This window comes from Protomyctophum bolini (assembly GCF_963924005.1).
Source record: "Protomyctophum bolini genome assembly, chromosome: 14".
Lineage (NCBI taxonomy): Eukaryota > Metazoa > Chordata > Actinopteri > Myctophiformes > Myctophidae > Protomyctophum > Protomyctophum bolini.
The window spans coordinates 15,082,807-15,104,389 of record NC_137875.1 but is presented as its reverse complement, the minus strand read 5'-3'; the positions used below and the strand labels follow the sequence as shown (position 1 = coordinate 15,104,389).

At 43.0% G+C, this 21,583-nt stretch overlaps 1 protein-coding gene across 7 annotated transcripts in view; it reads right to left on the bottom strand.

Moving 5' to 3' along the window:
- mark1 (MAP/microtubule affinity-regulating kinase 1) overlaps positions 1–21,583 on the bottom strand; it is a 78,552-nt gene that overhangs the window by 39,206 nt on the left and 17,763 nt on the right. For all 7 annotated transcript variants that reach the window (XM_080782171.1, XM_080782173.1, XM_080782172.1 and 4 more), the window contains exon 3: positions 15,422–15,475. In XM_080782171.1, coding sequence (XP_080638297.1) covers positions 15,422–15,475 — 54 coding nt within the window. The remainder of the gene's footprint in view (positions 1–15,421; positions 15,476–21,583) is intronic.

Sequence of the window (21,583 nt, the reverse complement as noted above, 5' to 3'; positions counted from 1 at the left end):
ATGGGCCTTGGGGTGCAGTAGTGCGTGCGTCATGCCAGTGACCTACTTGCGGCCACCGGGGGCGCCGGCCAGACATCTACACTGGCCTTAGATTAATTACAGCCAGCCAGCCCGCCAGCCAGCCTCCCATCATGCAACAGCAGGAGAGGAGCAGATTCCCCGTTTCCAGATCTAAGCGCAAAACGGTTTTGCGCTGCGGACAGAAGAAGCTGTGTGCGCAGCTGTTTTTAGACAGCTGGTGGATGGGAATGAAGCTCCACCTCCGCGGACGATTGACGCGGAGGAGAGCGTTTCTGGGAATCTGGCCGTCGCGCAAGTCGTCCACGGAAGTGGAGCTTAATTCCCATCCACCAGCTGTCTAAAAACCCGGTTTTGAAGCTGTCCGCAGCCGAAAACGTGCGCTGCTTTTTTGATAGTGTGGCAGTACCAATAGCAGCTCCTGGATGCAGCTCAACCTCCCATCATGCAACAGCAGGAGAGGAGCAGATAAGCCCTTTCCACACCGCAAAACGAAAAGAAGCTGCGGACAGAAGAAGCTGTGCGCAGGTTTTTAGACAGCTAGTGGATGGAAATTAAGCTCCACCTCCGCGCACGACTTTCCGGGAATCTGGCCGTAGCACAAGTCGTCCGCGGAAGTGGAGCTTCTTTTCCATCCACCAGCTGTCTAAAAACTGTGCGCAGCCGAGAACGTGTGCGGCTCTTTAGATAGTGTGGCAGCACCTATAGCAGCTCCTGAATGCAACTCAACCTCCCATCATGCAACAGCAGGAGAGGAGCAGATAGCAGCTCCTGGATGGAACTCAACCTCCCATCATGCAACAGCAAGAGAGGAGCAGATATCAGCTCCTGGATGGAACTCAACATCCCATCATGCAACAGCAGGAGAGGAGCAGATAGCAGCTCCTGGATGCAACTCTCAGGTGGAAACCTTTTTTTTTAATGTTTTTTTGTGGCTTTCACCTTTATTTTATATATTTTATGGAGGGACGGACAGTATGGCTGACAGGAAATGGGGAGAGAGATGGGGGGGAAGACATGCAGTAATGGCAGTCGGGATCGGGATTGGCGGGATTACCAGCCAAGGTGCCTGGACCACTGAGCCATGGCCCAGGTCGTGGAAACGTTCTATGTCCTTGTATAAAGCGTTATTTTATACAATATTTTTTAAACATTTAAAAAAAGTAACCGATCTACAAAGTAAACAACGCATTAACTATTTTCCACTAGTCTCGTGCGATGACACCATGGCGATAGGCCCCGGGGCAAACATCGTGTTTGTTTCATTATATTTTGATGCTTGCTTATTCAACTTCTTCGTGGATAAACAAGCTATTATTTTGAATTTGATAGAGAATGACAGAAAGGACAGAAGAATGAGCAAGAGAGACTTGATGCTCTTTGTTCAACCATCATATGAAAGTGAACATGGAGGAAGCCTCTGGGCATTTAGATAAAACAACATCTCTCACGCAGAAAAACATCCTTAGAAAGAATGAATGAAAGACGCAAAAAGGGAAAGAAATGAAAGAAAGCAAAATGAATAAAGAGAACAGCAAAAAGAAAGAAAGAAAGAAATAAGAGAAAAGTAAGAATGAATCAATAAGACAAAAGTAAGAATGGTTAAGAAATGAAAGAGATAGAAAGAAAAACACAGCGGAAGAGAACTAAAGAAAAGAGGAGAAGGGAAAGAGATTGAGAGAGAGAGAGAGAGAGAGAATCCACCCAGAGACAGAGGTGTACTTTCCTCACGATGCCATGTGCCGTGACGCACATGACAGCATGATGAAAATAAAAGCCACACCTCTGTGTGTGTGTGTGTGTGTGTGTGTGACTGTGCATGTGTCTCTCTCCCCCCTCCCTCTCTTGGATCAAATGGCCCGCTGTTTGGTTCCTAGTATCAACAACAATGGAGAGATACTCGTACACAAAGGTCCAGCAGCTTGCACTGTACTGTACTGTACTGTACTGTACTGTACTGTACTGTACTGTACTGTACTGTACTGTACTGTACTGTACTGTACTGTACTGTACTTTGGAAGCAGAAGGTCTCCTCATTGGCTCAGTGAGACGGTGACATGACGACTGGCTTAGGTTTCCAAAGCAGCAGGCGTAGCTTTGTTAACCTATTAAGACCCGGAAAAAATATATATATCAGCAGTTCTCAAACGATTTTGTGTCAAGAAAAGCGTTTAAATTGCAGTATATGCATTTGGCCGTGGACCAGAAGAGAGGATTTGTGAAAATCTAAATTATTGAAACATTTTCAAAAGACAGATGTACGCACTGTGACGCACGTGGGCTCCCAAATGGCCCAAAGCACTACAATTTCAATGAAACCGTAATATAACATTGATAGAGAGAGATAAATGGCATTTTCTTCTGTGCTGCTAAAAAATATTTTTTTAGCAGCACAACCCTCCTGTGGCAAAAAGAGAAAACTTCAATGTTCTTTAACATTGGCGTCCACATCGGAAAAAAATGCCGAAGTAGAGCGTTCTTCCGGGTGCTTCAAAACGCCACTGAGCAACTCCCACCGAAATGAATAGCTGGTGGGGTCCAGATATACTATAGGACTAAGTATACTTAAAGTATACTTTGTTACTTCCACGGATCCGAGCTGGAATACAATCGACTCATTGATCATTGAAAATGAATTTGCTCTGAAAATGCACACGGCCCAACCATCTGACAACATGACGGCCCACCCATCTGACAACAAGTGTCCAAGATTTAAGTACTTTTAATTCCCGACTTTTACTTGTAAGAGAATATCTTTTTGCAGTATTGATACTTTTACTTAAGTAAAAAAAACTTGAGTAGTTTTTTCCAAACACTGCATGACGTTAGGGCGAGATCTCCAGTCGTCCAGGGTCAATGTGAGGCACATTGTAAAGTGCTTTTGGATAAAAGAAAAGGTGCAATATAAAACTGACGTTGCAGAGTGTGAAGCGTATACAGGTAAGTGGTTACATTTAATGCAGCATTAAGCACTTAAAGCACTGCATCAAAGTGTTCTCTTCCACAATCTGTCAATGTGAATCAGAATGCGTTTTGTCTCATGACTCACCTCTCAGACAAACGGCGTATGTCTGTTTAATCACATTCTGCCCGTCTGAACGCGGACCCACACACACTGCACTCGCCTGCGGGCGGCCATGGCGGCATTGCACTGGCAACCGCGGTGTGTGCGGAGCTGCTGCCAACCACAAGACAGATGTAAACATCCGCCATTAGGAGAGAGCCTCACCCCATCCGTTACTATAGTCTTTATCAGCAATTGTGGTACACAGAGAAAATGCACATAGGCGCATTATTCTGAATGCTCACCCTCTGCATTAAAAATGTAAAGACCTATATGTGTAAAATGTTTAAAAAGAAAAAAAAACAGACCTATACGTGTAAGCAAATTGAGCCTGTTCAGTCATATTGAGTAGACCTTTTGCTTAGCCTAAGCAAAATGTATAGCCATCGCACAGTGGTGCTGCTTGTTGCTGACGAGAGCTGGCCGTGGGCAGGCCGGGGAGCGACCCACCGACTCAGGCAGCATTGGATGCAAACAATATTCCATGCTCGAATATTCCTTAAAAAAATTATAGAATAAAGAAGGTAGTCTGAATTAAAATATATCAACAAACAATAGTCTGCCTCGCGATACTTCAGCAACATGAAAGGCATGTGAGCTCTGAGCAAGCATTGTCAAGTCGAAATCGTCATGCAGCAGGTGGCTGCGTGCCGGTACGGTCCAAATAGGAGCGTACATTGCTTTGTGAATCAGGCCCAGTTTTAGTCATCATAGCTCAGGGGTGGGCAACTTTGACGATGGAGAGGGCCACTATATTTCCACACTCACCCCAGAGGGCCACAGTGCATTTTACTGTAGATCAGCTATTTTTGCTATATTTGAATTGGAATCCTGAAAAGTAACCTTTTCTTTTATTGAATTTCAAATGCATTTAATTATAGTTATGTTAACTTTATGAACTGTTAACATACATGTGTCCAACTACATTGGACACAAAAAGACAATAACATTGTAATACTAATCATTAAGTATTATAGTAATTTAATGCTAGTCATGAAGTAATTAAAGCGGGTTTGGAATTGTAACAGCTGAAATCAATACTATATCAGTGTTCTGATATTAACACGCGGGCCGCATTAAGTGAAGGTGGGGGCACCAGTTGCCCACCCCTGTCATAGCTTATATTATTTATTTAGTCATCAACTATGACGAAACAAAATTCGTCATAGTTTTAAGTCGACAAAATGAACACTGGTGACATGGTAAAAGCACTTTACCTGGCCAGTGTTTTTCTGCTCAATGCATCATGAGACGTGTAGGATGAGAGAAAGGAAGACCAAAGAGAAAGGAGAAACGTCCTCTGTCAATATGTGTTGCATCGTAAATATTCTTGTATCTATAGTCTACAGAAATCATCAATAATTCACAGAAATGAGCATCAATAACATGAAGGTCTAAGCTAATTGTTCACTTAGGCCATAGGTCTTCAACAGGGAGTCCAGGACCCATAGGGGGTCCTACGGGGGGGGGGGCGGTTTGGGGAGACTACATTTTTGTGCGCTAGCCCCTCCCATGCACAGCTTTGTGTGTGTGTTTGTACCACGGAATGTGATGATTTGATTGGCTGAGCACGGTATGTGATGATCTATGATGATGTACCATGATAAGAGCGATTTTTATTCTTTTCTTTTCAGCCACCTGAAACTTAGCATAAGTATTCTGTGAGAGGAATATTCACAGACAATAGCAGATCTATCTAGGCCAGTCACAAATTTGCGTCACTCTGTGGCAAAGATTTGGTGGATAGGTGGGGGGGGAGGGAAAGGTCAATTTGACTAAAGTATTGAGCATTAGAATGCACATTAACATGAACACATACTGATGATTAGTGCTATCAAACAAATCTATGAAGGGATCTACTGTATTCAATCTATGAAAAAGTTTAATCTGCAACACAGTTGCCCCCAGAGTAGTGCTCTCCCTCAGATAAGGGGTCCTTGAAAAACATTGAAGACTCCTGACTTATAGCTACTCATAACTCTTGCCTACTCTATTGTGTTTCTTGGAAATTATTCTTATTTACCGATTAGAAGAGATTGGGGGAAGCCGGGATCAGAGTTTGGTGGGTGAAAGCGGAGGATTAATCCATTCTGGACGGGAACCACTTTTGGTATTTTTAAGCATTATGCACGCCGCACTACGAGCTTGTAGAGATGCTATTTTTGAAAAATTGTGAAAATGTGGCACTAATCTTTGAATATATATTCTTTCAGAGCGAACATTTTTTACTCAAATCTTTGCTTCTGGGAGGTCCCTGAAACAACATATTTTTAGATGGGGGTCGGTGGCCAATTACATATATTTTTGGGGGTCCTAGACATGAAAATGTCTGAGAACCACTGACATAGAAACATGAGGTTTTTCAGAAAACTGTGATATAGAAGGCATTTGTAGAATCGTCCTCAGGTCTAAATGGGTTAAGGCGAGGGAGAGGTTCTATTTCTGTCCTGAAATGCCTGACAAAACCACAGTGACGTCAGCCATGTGGCCATGGGTGACATGTGATGCACTTCCTGTGGCTCTCATGGGGTGTCCAGGAAGCTCAGCTGACCTCGTTTTCGGCGAACTAAAACCGTGACGACAAAATTTGTCAACTGCCTTTTTGTCACTGATGGAAAAACATAATAACTAAGCTATGACGACGACTAAAACCAAGACTATGAAAGAATATGTTGACAATTTCGTCAATAAATAAAAACTAGACTAAAGTGTTAGGAAAGGACTAGTGGAGAACTACAACTAAAAGACGAGACAAGTTTGGTTGCACTCTGATCTGATCTAGTTTGGGTGCCTATCTACAATCTCAAAACGCGTTGCGACGCGCTGTGAGCTTGTAGATCAGCTATTTTCAGCATGCAACCAAGTGTAAAATGACTTATACTGGATCTCCTGTCCAATATTCCCTTCCTAATATTTTAGTCTAGTTTTTATTTGTTGACACAATTGTCAGTATATTTAGTCTTGGTTTTAGTCATCGTAGCTTCGTCTTCATTTAGTATCCATTAGGTCAGTGAAAAAAACATAGTCGACGAACATTTTTCGTCTTAGTTTTAGTCGACGAAATCAACACTGACGCAGACTAACGCGTGCCCTCCGCGGTAGGCCCCCTTGCCCAGGTCGCACACAACGGGCATCACGTGCCAAAAATAGTCGACCTACAAGCTCACAGCGCGTTGAGATTTCCATTTCCAGCATGCGATGGTGAAGCATGAATTAGGCATAACCCTATGAGCCATTCTAAGCTAACCTTCTGCTAACTTTACTCATGGTTCATTAATGAAGGGGAAATCCCCACAGCCTCTCTACCGTGTGGATAATGTGAAAATGCAACTCTCTCAGAAGGCTAAAAATATAAATACTACTTGGACACAGTCTCTGTGGTCTGTCCTGTTGGGCGCATTTCAACACCCTCCTTATCAGGAGTAGTGTGGACAGTACTGTGTGTGTGTGTGTGTGTGTGTGTGTGTGTGTGTGTGTGTGTGTGTGTGTGTGTGTGTGTGTGTGTGCATGCGGTGGAAAAAACACTCAACATTTTTATTTAATTCTAGAACTATTGATAGGTAGTAATTCTGACAGGCCTAAGCTTTGGTACATAAACAAATGCAAACACGATTACATTATAAACAAATTGCTCCTGCAATTAATGTTGGTGAAGATAAGCGCATTCATGTTACACTGCCCCTGAAGGAATGTTCTCTAGTGCCACAGAAATCAATAGGTCATCAATATTGGTGTAACATGAGCAACAATGGCGCCAGTAGGCAGAAAATAAATAAATACATTACATACATACATACATACATACATACATACATACCAGTACTTTGTGTGTGATGCACTCGTCATAATCACTGAATAATTAGTAATGGTTTATAATTATAATTAATATATAGAAAAATATAAAACAAAAAGCACAAAACCCCTCTTTTTGGCACTTAAAGTGACTTGATTGATTGACATCAAGAAGGGCCTGTCAACTCCCTTCACGCCATGCATTCTAAAGTAGGGAAAACCACTTCAATGCAATGCTTTTTTTCTCAAGAGTCAGTAGCATTACAAAGATCCAGAAAACCTACTGTACCACTTCCGTACAGAATGTGAGGAAGGTTTTTTTCACTTGCTGACCATGTGTAAAATGACTTGTACTGAATCTCTTGTCCACTAGTCCCTTCCTAACATTTTAGTCTAGTTTTTATTTGTCGACGAAATTGTCAGTATAGGTATTTAGTTTTAGTCATCATTTAGTTTAGTATGTAATTTGTCAGTGGAAAAAGGTAGTCGACGAACATTTTTCCTCAGTTTTAGTCGACGAAATCAACACTGGGTAGGTCATGTTGAGCTGGTCATTTTACTAGTAGCTCTCAAGTGAAACAAAAAGTGTGGGCACCCCAATCCTAATTGAGGTGAGGTTTGAAGTTCAAACCTTTGCCTCAATTGATTTTTTAAATGGTGACATTTATAAAAAAAAGAACCACCGCTCTGCTGAAAAAACTGCCTGGACAATTAAGGTCAGTAGACCGAAAGCTTGCAAAAAAAATACTTTGTGCACAGATCTGAGTGTGCGGAGCTTGAGTGTGCAGAGCTTCCCTTAACATTTTTAAACAGTGACATTTAAAAAGCTATCCTGGCTATGTTCACTATTTCTGCACGCCGCCATTGTACAATAAAGTGTAAAACAGGATCAAGTGGTTAAGCACCCCTGTGTTGAATTTTCAATTAATCTCCTGAGCATGATTAAGGCCTCTTTTAGTTGGCGACGGTCTCCAGATAAGTCCCGTTGCGACGTTCGCATTTTTTGTTGACCCTTTACAGTTTACACGAATGCACACTTTATGAAAACGATATAATGTCGCTAGGTGGCGGTAACCCACGTACAAGAGAAGAACCAGGTAGCTCCCCCTTCACGCAACCTTTTGAATGACGCTTCCAGACCACAACGGGGTTGTGGCCGTCGCTCGCTGCCTGCTGTCTACTAATGCATCGAGAGACACACAGGCTGACAGGCAGCCCAGGGCATGCAGGCAGAGCGCCACACGGGATGGTTATATATTTTATAATACATTAGGCTGCTGCCGCCTATCACAAGGCATTTCATTTACATGATGGTTTTACATTCACCATCGCTGATGAGCGGCACTTTGTAGGCGAGGAGGGAGGCTTGTTCATTGTAGGAACTCCATTATATCATATATGGCTCTGCATTAATGTAATAAACATATGCGTTGTGAGCCATGATGTCATAAATGTTGCGGATTCAGCGTTTTGCCTGTTTACATTACATGGAGACGGGAGGAAACGGTGTTCTCAAAGATTCCCACTCTGGGTGGTTTCACTTTGTTGCGTTTTCACCTCCTGAAAACTCCGTTCTCGTCAGGGAACTGCCAAACCCTACCTGATGCCACACATTAAACGGGGGCAGTCAGTGCACGTGTGTGTGTGTGTGTGTGTGTGTGTGTGAGATTGTGATGCACCGTGCCAGATGGTGCGCCCTGCACCAGCCAGCCTCTTCTAAGCCCATAAACAGTGACATGGGTGACATTTTGACAGACAGGGTGGAAACAACATGAAAGAGAGCTGCCAGTAACAGACAGAGAGGGAGAGAGAGAGAGAGAGAGAGAGAGAGAGAGAGGGAGAGGGAGATATGAGTGATTCGATCACAACACGCCCCACAAAACCTCTCTCTCTCACACACACACACAGCCGTGCGGGCATGACAGCACACCTAGCCTGTTAATAGCAGATTTGAGAACGGATTAATCACAAGAAATAATCAGTTTTGCTGATTACAGATTAGACTAGAGTTTTGTCAGAGCAGCAGCATTATTGGCTTAGGAATGGAACAAAAAAGGGGCAGGTATAGGTTCCTGTATTTCATTTTAACTAAATAAAGGTGGTACTTTATTTTTGCTATTGTCTCTTGTTCTGCATCATGTCAGGCAGGATGATTTTATAGCATGCATAATGAGTAGATATTATCGTAAAATACACTCAATAATCGTATCGCAGGGATTTAAATATATCGTGAAATTGTCCTTCGTCGTTCACTGGGATGGATGCATTAGCTTTTGTTGAGCTGCAAATTCAGTAATGCCTGTAAAGAGTGCGTTTGGTATATGCTATTATTTCACAGAGCAAAGATAGGAGAGTTGACGCCATTTGCTTTGCATTTATCACAGTATCTCCAGTCTCATTCCTTAGCCATGTAACATTCCCTAAGTCACTGGTTCAATATTTATCTACAATGTCTGTTTGTTACTTTCCCCAATGTCAATTGTCTAATGTAATCCTGGGCACTACACTCCCTCTGTCAACCTGGGGATGACGGACTGACCTCATGCTTCCTTAAATGCATGAGGAGTCCAAGCCGCTTAGTACTTTTCACCTGACGGGGGAGTTTCCCCGGATGGACGTAGCGCGTGGAAGGAACACGTCATTCCAAATAGTTCCTTTCCCCTCCATCAGGTGACCCGGCTGACCAGGGGGTCACAGTATAGAGACCAGGATTACTGCATGTTTTTTTGTGTGAGGGTACCTACCCTAGGCCGGGGACACGGGGAGAACATGTCTTTTCTACCAGTTCTCTTCCATAGTCATTTCTAGAAAATGCCTACTAAGCTACTTAAAGTTAATACGGACGGTACATTTTTCACAATGAACAAATTGAACATGTACACTGGTAGTGTACTGTACTGGGCCAAATTGTAACTGTACCTCATTAAAAAAACTAATATTTGTGCAAATAATAAGACCAAAACAACACAGTCTTGTACAATCGTCACGTTGTTGTTGTCTAGACTGTATGAAATGTCTCCACACATCTCAAACCAACAGTGCCAGTACTTAATCCGTGTCATAAGCTACTTAATTAATTTAATCATGACAGGCTGTCATTGTGGACACGGTGGAAGAAAGCATCTCCTGGGGGTTACCGGGGTGGGGTTCGGCCAACATCGATACTTTGCATATTTCTGCCTCTCAATTATTTCGGCCACAATCACGATCAAGTTGACATGATGGGGACGACACTACAATCTACACAATCTGATCTTCCATTTGTGCTGAAACATCGCCATAATATTTTAATGCCCCGGCCCGCTTATTATAGTTTCAAAGATTCGGGGAAATACTTTATGGTGTTCGCAGAAGTGAACACAATTGAATTGTTGTGTTATGGAAGATTTATTTTTCTGTCTTTTTGACTTTTTTGAAGGACAGGAACGGGAGAGTGGATCACACGATCGATAGGATCCAGGAGACGTCTCTCTGCCACGCTGCATTAAAGACAAGCTTCTGCATTGCAGATATGGCTCTCTCGTATCCCATTACAGCAACCTATAGTGCTGATCAAGAGGGAATTATGGCTGCACTGTACATACATAATGACATGCATGAGCATACATTCCCAATGGAACCATAACAATGTGGTCCATGACCCACACATGAGTCCCGACCCAATGTCTGGGAACCACAGGTGTACATGATGCGTTCCCAATGGAACCATAACAATGTGGTCCATGACCCACACATGAGTCCCGACCCAGTGTCTGGGAACCACAGGTGTGTACATGATGCGTCCATACAAGGCCTCATTCACACCTGGGGGGGGGGGGGGGGGGGGCTCGTAAGACTAGTACAATTTTGAGAAAAAGTATGAAAGTATTGGCATCAATATGTACTAAAAGTACTCATTATGCAGAAGTTTTCAAATATATAAAAATGCTTTTGAAAATAGCTGATCTACTGTACAAGCTCACAATGTGTCGCGACGCATTGTGAGTGGTATGAAGTGGTAAATGTATGCTTTGTAATAAAAAAAACTCCACAAAGTAACTAAAGTTTAAAACGTTATGTACACACACACACACACACGTGAATATTAGGCCACCCGTGACCGAAAAGCCCCACTTGGCTATACCGCTGTCTCCACAGAGGCTACTGTAGCGGTGGCTGACATCTGAAGGGAGGAATGAATAATTAACTAGAGGGACCCAATCTGTCTGCACTCCGTCTAGGCTGCGCTGCCATATTACTCACTGAGAGAGAGAGAGAGAGAGAGAGAGAGAGAGAGAGAGACAGAGACAGAGACAGAGAGAGAATGAGGGAGCACTTTCAAACTGCTCAATGACACTGACTGGACGTGCAGAAGCTCCCATTGTGTGTGCACAGATTAGACGCACAGATTACAGTACAAAGCGCACAATAGAAGAGAGAGCACACACACACACACACACACACACACACACACACGTACAACCAAATTCATCTGGCTCAGATTAAAACCTGGGTGGGTGGGAGAGGGTGAGCAAGCTGTCCGTGTTCCGGCATAATTATGTTAGTACTACTGTATGTATCTGTAAATGATCTGTATGTTTTTATGTACAGTATCTTGTTCATGTTTCATGGGTCCTCCTTGAAAATGAAGATGCTCCCTTCAATACAAAATCACAAATCCGCCACAGACGTTGAGAGCATGTCCATTCTTACACACGCTTGTCTCTGATTTAGGGCACATTCACACCTGCATTCCGGTAGACTCAGTGTTATTGGGGGAGTTGCATCGATCGTTGTTGCATTTAAAAAAAAATTGGGGTGTCAACTGCAGCAGGGAACTTTATCAATGTGTTCAATTCATAAACTACACAGTATTTTTCAATAGCTAAAGTATAACATAATGCTAAAAACACCAAAAGGGGTTCCCGACCTGAATGGGTTATGCAACTACCACAGCTATGGTGCTCAACAGTGGGGTCTCCGGATGTGAGAAAATCCCATTCACACACCGAACAGAGGATTGAGATTATTAGAAATAATGTCCTAACACACCAAGGTAGACCTGCTATGAGATTGCTAAATGGTACTTATGGCCGTTATGCTCCTGTGTAGAAGACACAACTTCACACACCCCGTCGCTTGGCGAAGTGTTCATTCTGTAGAAAAGACACAACTTCACACCCTGTCGCTTGACAAGGTGTTCAGTCTGTATGAAAGTGTGATATGTGCACACTTCTGTGAGGAATGAGGATGACTGGAACTCTGTCTTTATCCCTTTTACTGGGAATTAGAGTCGGGGATCGGAGGAACCGGATCGAACAGTAAAATGAAACAAACTCAATGCGTACAAAATCTAATCCTAAACGACAACAGAATATTCAAAGTCTTCTGTCTGCGAGGCTAAATCTCAGTGGCTCAAATGCAGAATGGGCCTTGATATGGAAAAGATTTGGAAGACCACTCACTGGTTTAAGGATCCAAACCCTGCTGGGAACGAGCTAAATCCCATTAACCTATCAAGACCTGGAACGTCACCTTAGCTTTTATCCAATTCAACCATTATATTAAACTTTATCTATTGGAGAAAAAATAATATACTCTTTAAGCAAACATTTTTAACTCCAACCTTTGATAATGGGGGGTCCCTAGCTGGAACAACATATTTTCAGATGGGGGTTGGCAGGGATATAGAAACATAGGTTTTTTTTCCAGAAATCTGTCATGATTTAGAAGACATTTGTAGAATCTGGTCTCAGGTCTTCTCAGACGCTTCTGCAGCGGGCGATGGTGACACACAGCAGCAACAGAACTATGTCCCCGTGCAGGCTCCCAGAGGTCTTATCTCCCCCAGGAGGAGAGTGTGAGTGAGTGGAAGACGTGCTTAATCAGCACGGCCAGCTGGATTTGAACTCTGTAATCAGGAAAGTGGGCCGAACCCTCTGTTGTGATTGGTCGGGACTGCTAGACAAGAAGCAACTATGCCACATTGTGTGCTGTGTGTGTGTGTGTGTGTGTGTGTGTGGGGGGGGGGGGCTGGAGTATTTTTGGCTGCTCTTAACCACAGACCAATAGAGAGTGATAGAGATGTAGAGAGAGAGAGAGATTGAGAGAGAGAGAGATTGAGAGAGAGAGAGAGAGAGAGAGAGAGAGAGAGAGAGAGAGAGAGAGAGAGAGAGAGCATTGTCTGTTGCTCAACCACTATAGTGGACCACAGCATAATTACAGGTGTTCCGTGGGAAAATGTTTTAGTGTGTACAGTATATTACCTATGTTAAAAGTATGAAAATATGTTAATTTATAAATGGGTTTTTTGAGTGGTTGCCACATTCACGCTACCCTTGGCCTGGGTTTCAAGGGCTTGCTTTCTCTGCTTTGCTGCATGCTTCAGCCTTGCCCTTGATATACCTGTCAAGAGTAGCAATTTTGCCCAGTTCTCCCCTGCAAAAGTTGCATTTAATCGCTTAACTATATTACCCCGAATCTAATAGTGACCAATGTCTACAAAAAAAAATACCCCACAGTGAATGCAAGCCAGCAGCCTGATTAGTAATACCGTAATACGTACAGTTTATAGTCTGCTAAGTGCACAACTTCTTAAACCAATATTATTTTAAGTCTTCTTTTTTTTAAGACTTTTTTAACCCTCGATTTTGTAACCCAGTTTTCTTTTCACCCAGTGCCAATTATCTAATGTAATCCTGGGCGCTACACCTCCTCTGCCAACCTGGGGGGGCAGCGGACTGACCTCATGCCTCCTTCTATGCATGAGGAGTCCAAGCTGCTTCTTTTCACCTGACCGAGGGGAATTTCCCCGGCCGGACGTAGCGCGTGGAAGGGACACGTTATTCGGACCAGTTCCTTTCCCCTCCATCAGGCGCCCCGGCTGGCCAGGAGGAGGTAGTTTTAGAGACCAGGATTACGGCATGTTTTTGTGAGGGTACCTACCCTAGGGGACACGGGGAGAACATGTAAACTCCACACAGAAAGGCCCTATCGCCAACCACCGCCTCGGGTATGGGCACTGATGACGCGGAGGAGGGAACACGCCGCCTGTCGCATGTTCACAGGACTAGGAGGGTGCTGTGGCATGTTCACAGGACTAGGAGGGTGCTGTCGCATGTATGTGCTGCTGTATTTTTAAGCTCACGCGCACTGCTCATGGGCAGCGTTCACGCACAAACTTTCACAGCTGCATCTCGTTGACAATTACCGTGCTGTGCTGTATACAGGCAGCGTTGAGTCCGTCAAAAATATTTCTCTGGGCTCCACCCATATTCTCCACCCATAGGCTCCACTGACCCAGAAATCGACATGACCCCTTCACCCCCCCTCAACGTTTTTTTTAACGGATTTGCATAAATCACACAGGTGTCCTATTTAGCATAAGAACGGCGATTTTCGCCAAGAAGCTACACTTTTGCATGTCTGTAAGTTGCCCCCTCCTGACTACACGATCAAATGACGTGAAACGTCCACGGAAAGAAAACCGTTCCAACAGCAGCAGGAAGTTGACGGGAACTCTGTACTGACTCATCACCAGGAGTAAAAAAAGTACTTTTCTTACTTAAGTAAATGTATTGACAGTACTGCAATGTACAAATAATATGTTACGAGTAAACGCCAGGAATTCAAAACGTACTAAAAGTACAAAAGTATTGGTATCAAAATGTACTTAAAAGTACTAAAAGTCGATTTTTTTAAAGTATAAAAAGTATTTTGAAAATAGCAGATCTACAAACTCACAATGTTACTCACTGTGAGCTTGTGTAGATCCTCTATTTTCAAAAGGCCGAAATGTACATATATACGTAATAGGGCTGAAGTGGTTAATGTATGCTTTGTAATAAATCTACAAAGTAACTAGTAACTACAGTTTTGAAATAATTACAGTGGAGTTAAAAGTACAATATTTGCCTCTGAGATGTACTGGAGTAGAAGCAAAAGTATTGAAAATGGGAAAAGTAACACTAAAAGTAACAGCAGGGTGTAGACTGAGGGTGCAGTAGTAGTACTTAGTTCTGACAGGTGTTTTGCTCAGACAGTCATTAACCCATTTTGGACGGGAACCCCTTTTGGTGTTTTAAGCATTAGGTTATTATATACTTTAGCTATTGAAAAATAGCAGATCTACAAGCTCATAGCGAGAATGTGGCGCAAATCTTTGAATATATATTATTTCAGAGCGAACGTTTTTAACTCAAATCTTTGCTTCTGGGGGAGTCCCTGGAACATCATATTTTGATATGGGGGTCGGCGGGCAAATACATATAATTCTAGGGGTCCTTGACATGAAATAGTTTGAGAACCACTGACATAGAAACATGAGGTTTTTCAGAAAACTGTCAGGATTTAGAAGGCATTTCTAGAATCATGTCTAAATGGGTTTTTTTAACCTACCTTTATCCCTAACCTAACCCTAACCGCAAGCACGGGAGCAGCACATGTTGGAGCGGTAGTGCGACCGTTGTTCCCACATGTGGGACTAATGCTCCGTCGGAATGACGTTTGGATCCCGTAGACTGAGACACAGGACAGGACGTTTGTAATACATTAGGAAAAGTCCTTTACCTTCTGTAGGCTGGTTGGGTTCAGCTGGGTTTTGTCTATAATCTTCACAGCAACCTGAGGCGGGGAGAGAGAGAGAGAGAGAAGAGAGTCAAACATTATTAGAGAGAAAATGATGTCCACAGATAGGAGATAAAAAGACGCATTTGATGTTAGATTACAACTTGCATGCCGTTGCTGCCTCGTATCGGCATCTTCATACTTTTTGCGTGCTTTTCGTAAATCAACGGCCCTACTTGATCGTTCTACAGCGTCACATAAAAGCATCAAAAGTAGCGGATCTCACAAGTTCACATCTGCCACAATTTTTTTATCCTAAAAAATAACAGTTTTGTACATAACTAGAATTTCGTGCCCGCGAATGACTCTGAGTTACTGGATTTCTATTAAGTAATTAGTGTACGGTGTCAAAACAATTTCATAGCTGAATTTCTTTAATTGGTCATTTATGAATGATTAGGGCTTTACTTGACCTCAGGATTTAAACGGTACTTCTTGATGAGGAATTACCATTATGAGCACATTGCCCACTGTTTGCACACATTTACATGCAAATTAGACACACACACACACACACACACACACACACACACACACACACACACAGTTCTCAATTTGATTTCAAACAAATGTAATAGCATAAAAATAAAATGGGTAACCTACAACTACTCCTTTTCCTCATTTTGCTGGGGACCCCCTGGAACCCCCTTATAGGGCCCATGGAGGTCCCCGGACTCCACAGTGTTACTGTATGGGCTACTATGGGTGGCCACTGCGATCCCAATTCACCGATGGCAGGCCAGGAGTCAGTGTTGTTTTTGGCATAGTTTTAGTCATAGTCTCTTGAATAGTTTTCACTCAGTTTTAGTCACCTGGAATGTTTTAGTTTTTAGTCTAGTTTTAGTTGACTAAAAATCATAAGATTTTAGTAGACCAAATCTACAGTTGATTTAGTCGACTAAAATGTATTTTGTCAGGCCTTGATGCTGTCGTAATGACTGATTTTACACTTGCTGAAAATAGCCGATCTACAAGCTCGTGACGCGTTGTGAGCTTGTAGATCGGCTATGCAACCAAGTGTAAAATGACTTGTACTGGATCTCCACTAGCATTCCTAGCATTTTAGTGTAGTTTTTAGCTGTTGACGAAATTGTCCGTATATTTAGTCTTAGTCATCATAGCTTATAGTTTTCATTTAGTTTCCATTTAGTTTTCGTCAGTGGAAAAAGGTAGTCGACAAACATTTTTTGTCATAGTTTTAGTCGACGAAATCAACACTGAATAGAATCAACCCACAGTTAATTATGGAATCACACAGAGAACAGACCTGTGTCCCTTTACTGTACGTTCTCAAACAGTGGTCCTTGAGGGGGTTCCAGGTGGTCCCCAGCTAAATGATCGAAAGTTGGTAACCAAATGGACATCGTAGATTTGATTACGTAAAATGAAACCATTTGGGTTTCATGTTACACTCTCAATAGCAAAAGTATTGTTGGAACATCTGCATTACTTAATTTACAAGAAGTCTACACTATTTGAGAATAATTGTTATTTTAGATCGTTTGCCTGTTGTCTCTCCTATGGTACCACTAAACTACCACATCAATACATGGATGGAATCGTGGACAAAATCTTATCCAGTGACAACATATTCAGAGTTTTGGGTCTGAGAGGCAAAATCTCATCAAATGGTGGTCTGCGGCTCAAATGCCGAATAAAAGAATGGACCTTGAAATATGAAAAGGGTTGAAAACCTGCTGCTCTAAAAAGAACACTCAAGTCCACACAGGCTCTGCCATGCTCCCGTAAAAAATGCGCTGTATGCACACATTATGCTCACAAAGTAATGTATATAGAACATTCCATTAGGCTTTCACAATATGCACAGTAGATCAGCTTTGAGAGTGTTGCTCAAGACAGACGCGGGGAGGGTAAAGTTCCTGCCTGCCGCCATGGAGACTGGAGGTCCAATTCAAAACGCAACACAATGAACTAGCCGTGCTGGCGGCCTGTGGTGGAAAGTAAAGTGCATTTACTAGATACTAAAGGTACAATTTTGAGGTATTCGTACTTTACTCAGGGGTTAAAGCCAAAAAAAGTCCCAAGTTCAGACCATGTCCTTCCCAATATGTGATTTGTAAAACATTTTGAAAGGGGAACCCGACAAACTTGCATCGGTCTATACCCCTATCCTATCCTAGACAGGGATAAAAGGTTGGTGTAAGAGAAAAATAAATCATAAATTAAACCCATTTTGGGGCGGGAACTCCTTTTGGTGTTTTAAGCATTATTTAAAACTTTAACTATTGAAAAATAGCAGATCTACAAGCTCGTAGCACACATCTTCTGGGGGGTCCCTTGGAAAAACATATTTGCAGATGGGGGTCGGCGGCCTATTACATATAATTTTTGGGGTCCTTGACATGAAATATTTAGAACCACTGATACAGAAACATGAGGTTTTTCAGAACCACATTTAGAAGACATTGTTTTATTTCGACGTCAGGCCTATACTGTATGGGTTAAAACAACCCAGAGGAAGACACATCAGGCCTATACTGTATGGGTTAAAACAACCCAGAGGAAGACACTTATAGGCATGTAGCCTTCAGTAGTCCATTATGCACCGTCTGGGACCTTGCATAAGGTTGCAAGTGAGAACAAAAGTCAATTACAGGAGAGACAACCCATTGGTTTGGCAGCTAAAATTGGATACGGATAAGTGGGCGTTGGGCACTATAGGACAACTGGGCACCTCAACTTTTGGCTATTTTGTCAAAAATGGAAAAAAGGAAATATTAGAAAAATGGTCTTAAGTAATGTAAATGATGTGAACGTGCATGGTACATCATTATCAGACTTAATTGACGATTGATGATAAGTGATGCAAACCTCCTCGACGTCCCCAAGACCAAACTCCAGACATGGGGTGACATTTGCCTTTGCTGCCCCAACGACAAGCGATGACATGTCGTGTTGAAACCGTCACATGAAACCACGAGTGCTATATTGCGCTAATCACAAAGACATACAAGCTATATGGATACACGGCCCGGTCCCGTCAAACATTAACACTCAACATAACGCAACGGAGGCTGTACTGTACAAGATCTCCACAGAAGTTCACTCGTTTCCTCGTGCAGATCGGCTACTTTAGTCGTTTGATAACTTTGATTTGTCCCAATGTTGGTCGTTGGTCCTACCGTCCTAATAACACTTCTCACTGCTAGACCAGGAAGAGAAGTCGGTCGTTCGTTCTTAATTAAGTGGTGGAGAGAAAATTATTATATGAGGATCGGCTCGACAGCTTGGCACATTTTGATGCCCCCCTCAGATCACTTGACTAGTATAGAAACTGTTCCTACTTCCTAATATATGTTAATGACATGACATTAGCTTGTGACTGCAACTTGAAAAGATGAAATTACCTACCTAGGTTCCATCCTGGAGGCAAATCTTTCCGGTGATAAACTGGCCACCAATGACAAGGTAATCAAAAAAGTCAACCAAAGAACAAGATAACTATACAGGATCTCCTCACTGGTCACCAAAAACATCTTGAAGACCCTAATAGGAGCCCTCGTACAAGGTTTCTTCGACTATTACAATTTAGGCATTTAGCAGACGCTCTTAATCCAGAGCGACTTACATTAAGCAAGAACAAAAAAGCATGCACCTCCTGGTACCACAGCACCTCTAAGGCCCTTAAAACAAGGCTCCAGACTTCCCAAAACAAACTGGTCAGGCTACTACTTGGCCTCACCCTTCGAACCCACCTCACCCCTGCCTACTTTGACAGGCTGGAATGGCTTAGGGTTGACGACAGAGTACCGCATCTTGCAATGGGTCTGGTCCACAAGATTCGCTACACCACCAAGATACCCATGTACCCGTCTAAATACTTCCTTAATGTCAACAAGTCCACAGACTCCACACCCACAACACCAGAGTTGTGGGTGTGGAGTCAACAAACCATGTGCAACCCAGATTCGGCACAAACAAGGGACTAAATTAATTTCGCTCCTATGCCACTAAAATGTGGAACGCCCTACCAACAGTCATTAAGACATGCAAATCCCTTCAAAACTGCTCTTAAAGGGCACCTACGGACAGGTGCAATTAAAAACTGGCCCCCGTAAAATCTGAATCCCCCACCCACCCCCTTTCCCCCTCACTGTATATGTTTCTTTTCCCTTTTTACCTCCTCTATGATGATTTCCTGTTTTGACTATAGTTGTGTATATTCGTACGTCTCGAAATGTTTTGATGAATTGAAAATGGTGGGCGCTATTGTAAACTAGTTTAATGCTTTATGTGGTGTCGTCCACTCACAGTTAACAGTTTTTGTATCGAGTATTCTGCAAACTGTTAATAAATCAATCAAGCCTGCTGCGTTGTGACTGCTTCGGTCATGTCATTCACACCACGGTCATCTAGACCACCTGCGTAGGGTCCATTGGGCCACATGGGCCGTGGCCCAGTCAGTTTAGAGCTGGCCCAGTCTAACTTCGAAGAGAGGGGGCGAAAAAACAAGAACAACAACAAAAGATAGCCTACTTTGGCAGCCCTTGTGAATGCAAATGTATGTTTACTAGCAAACTACAGCATGCAAGCCACCTTTGTTTTAAATGGTCCCCCATTAGCACGTCGGTCAAAATCGTTCAGTTCACACCTATCGGCCGGAGATGCTCTACAAAACAATAAACATACATTAACCACTTCAGCCCAATTTCGAACATTTGAAAATAGCTGATCTACAAGCTGAGAGAGCATTGTGAGCTCCACCGAATGCCTTACGTCATCCCAGTGAAACAGTCCTCACTGTCAGGTGGCTGTCAGTGTCTACACAGTACACACACACACACACACACACACACACACACACATACACACACACACACACACACACACACACACACACACACACACACACACACACACCACGGGTTGCCAAACCCTTTCAGCCGAGAGCCAAACCAGTCTCCCTGCAACCCGCAACATAATGTTAGAAAAATATATCATGAATTAAATCATTGTTAGGATTGGCTACTTTCACCATTTCAAAAATAGAATTACAGCCTCGTCAAGCAAACTTAGGGGTTTGTTCTGAATAGAAGTATTAGGAACCACTTAGTGTATAAATAATCACACTTATACTAATCAAAAATGATGTGGGGATATAATGATTAACGTGGCCTCTATACCAGGGTTTCTCAAAGTGGGTGCCGTGACACAAGTCCAGGGTGGCATGGAATACGTCAAATATTTGAAATTCACCACCAAATGCCCCCAGATGAAAAATAGCCGATCTACAAGCTCACAACACGTCACATAATGACGTGTTGTGAGCTTGTATTTTTAGCTCAATGTTCACCCCAGAATAGGGATGCTAGGGTTCAAGAAGTGGTTAAATGTCACGAGTGAAGTTATTTTCAATCTGTCATAATGGAAACTACTGTAGAGCAGTGGTTCTCAGGTCACACCTAAATAACCTCTCTCAGCACCCCGAATTACTTTGTTACTTTATAGAACCAGACATTCATGTCATATTATGGTACATAAATAAGTCAATTTTTCCCCATAAGTTACAGTATGTGACACGAGGACAACTTGAGAGAATCATAAAAAGACAAGAGATTTTTCGGACGGTTTCAGGTCGGAGGTCGCTCCAGGGTCGCTCCAATGAACTGCGGCGGCGAATGAGGCCTCTAGGTTTTTCCTGATCTATGCTGGCGACAGTCCAACGCTGCCCGTTAGGGCGGAGATCAAGGCGAGGAAGTGCTGTGTCATCGTAAAGGGGAAGGCCGGGCTGGGCTGGGGCTAAACGCAACGGTTTATTATTCATCCCCAATCAGGGTTTTCCCATGCGGAGAACCTGCACTATCTCTGACCTGCTGACACGTGCTCCTTTTAAACCACAACCTGTCATGGACGCTAAGTGGCACCGCGTCACGGTCCAAGAAGGAAGCGCTACTACTGGAACAAGTATTCCGACCTTTTTTTAACCCATTTAGAGCCGAGGACGATTCTACAAATGCCTTCTAAATCATGACAGTTTTCTGAAAAACCCGTGTTACTATATCAGTGGTGCTCACTCAACCTTTTTCATGTCAAGGACCGCCAGAATTATCTGTATTTGGCCGCGGACCCGATCTGAAAATATGT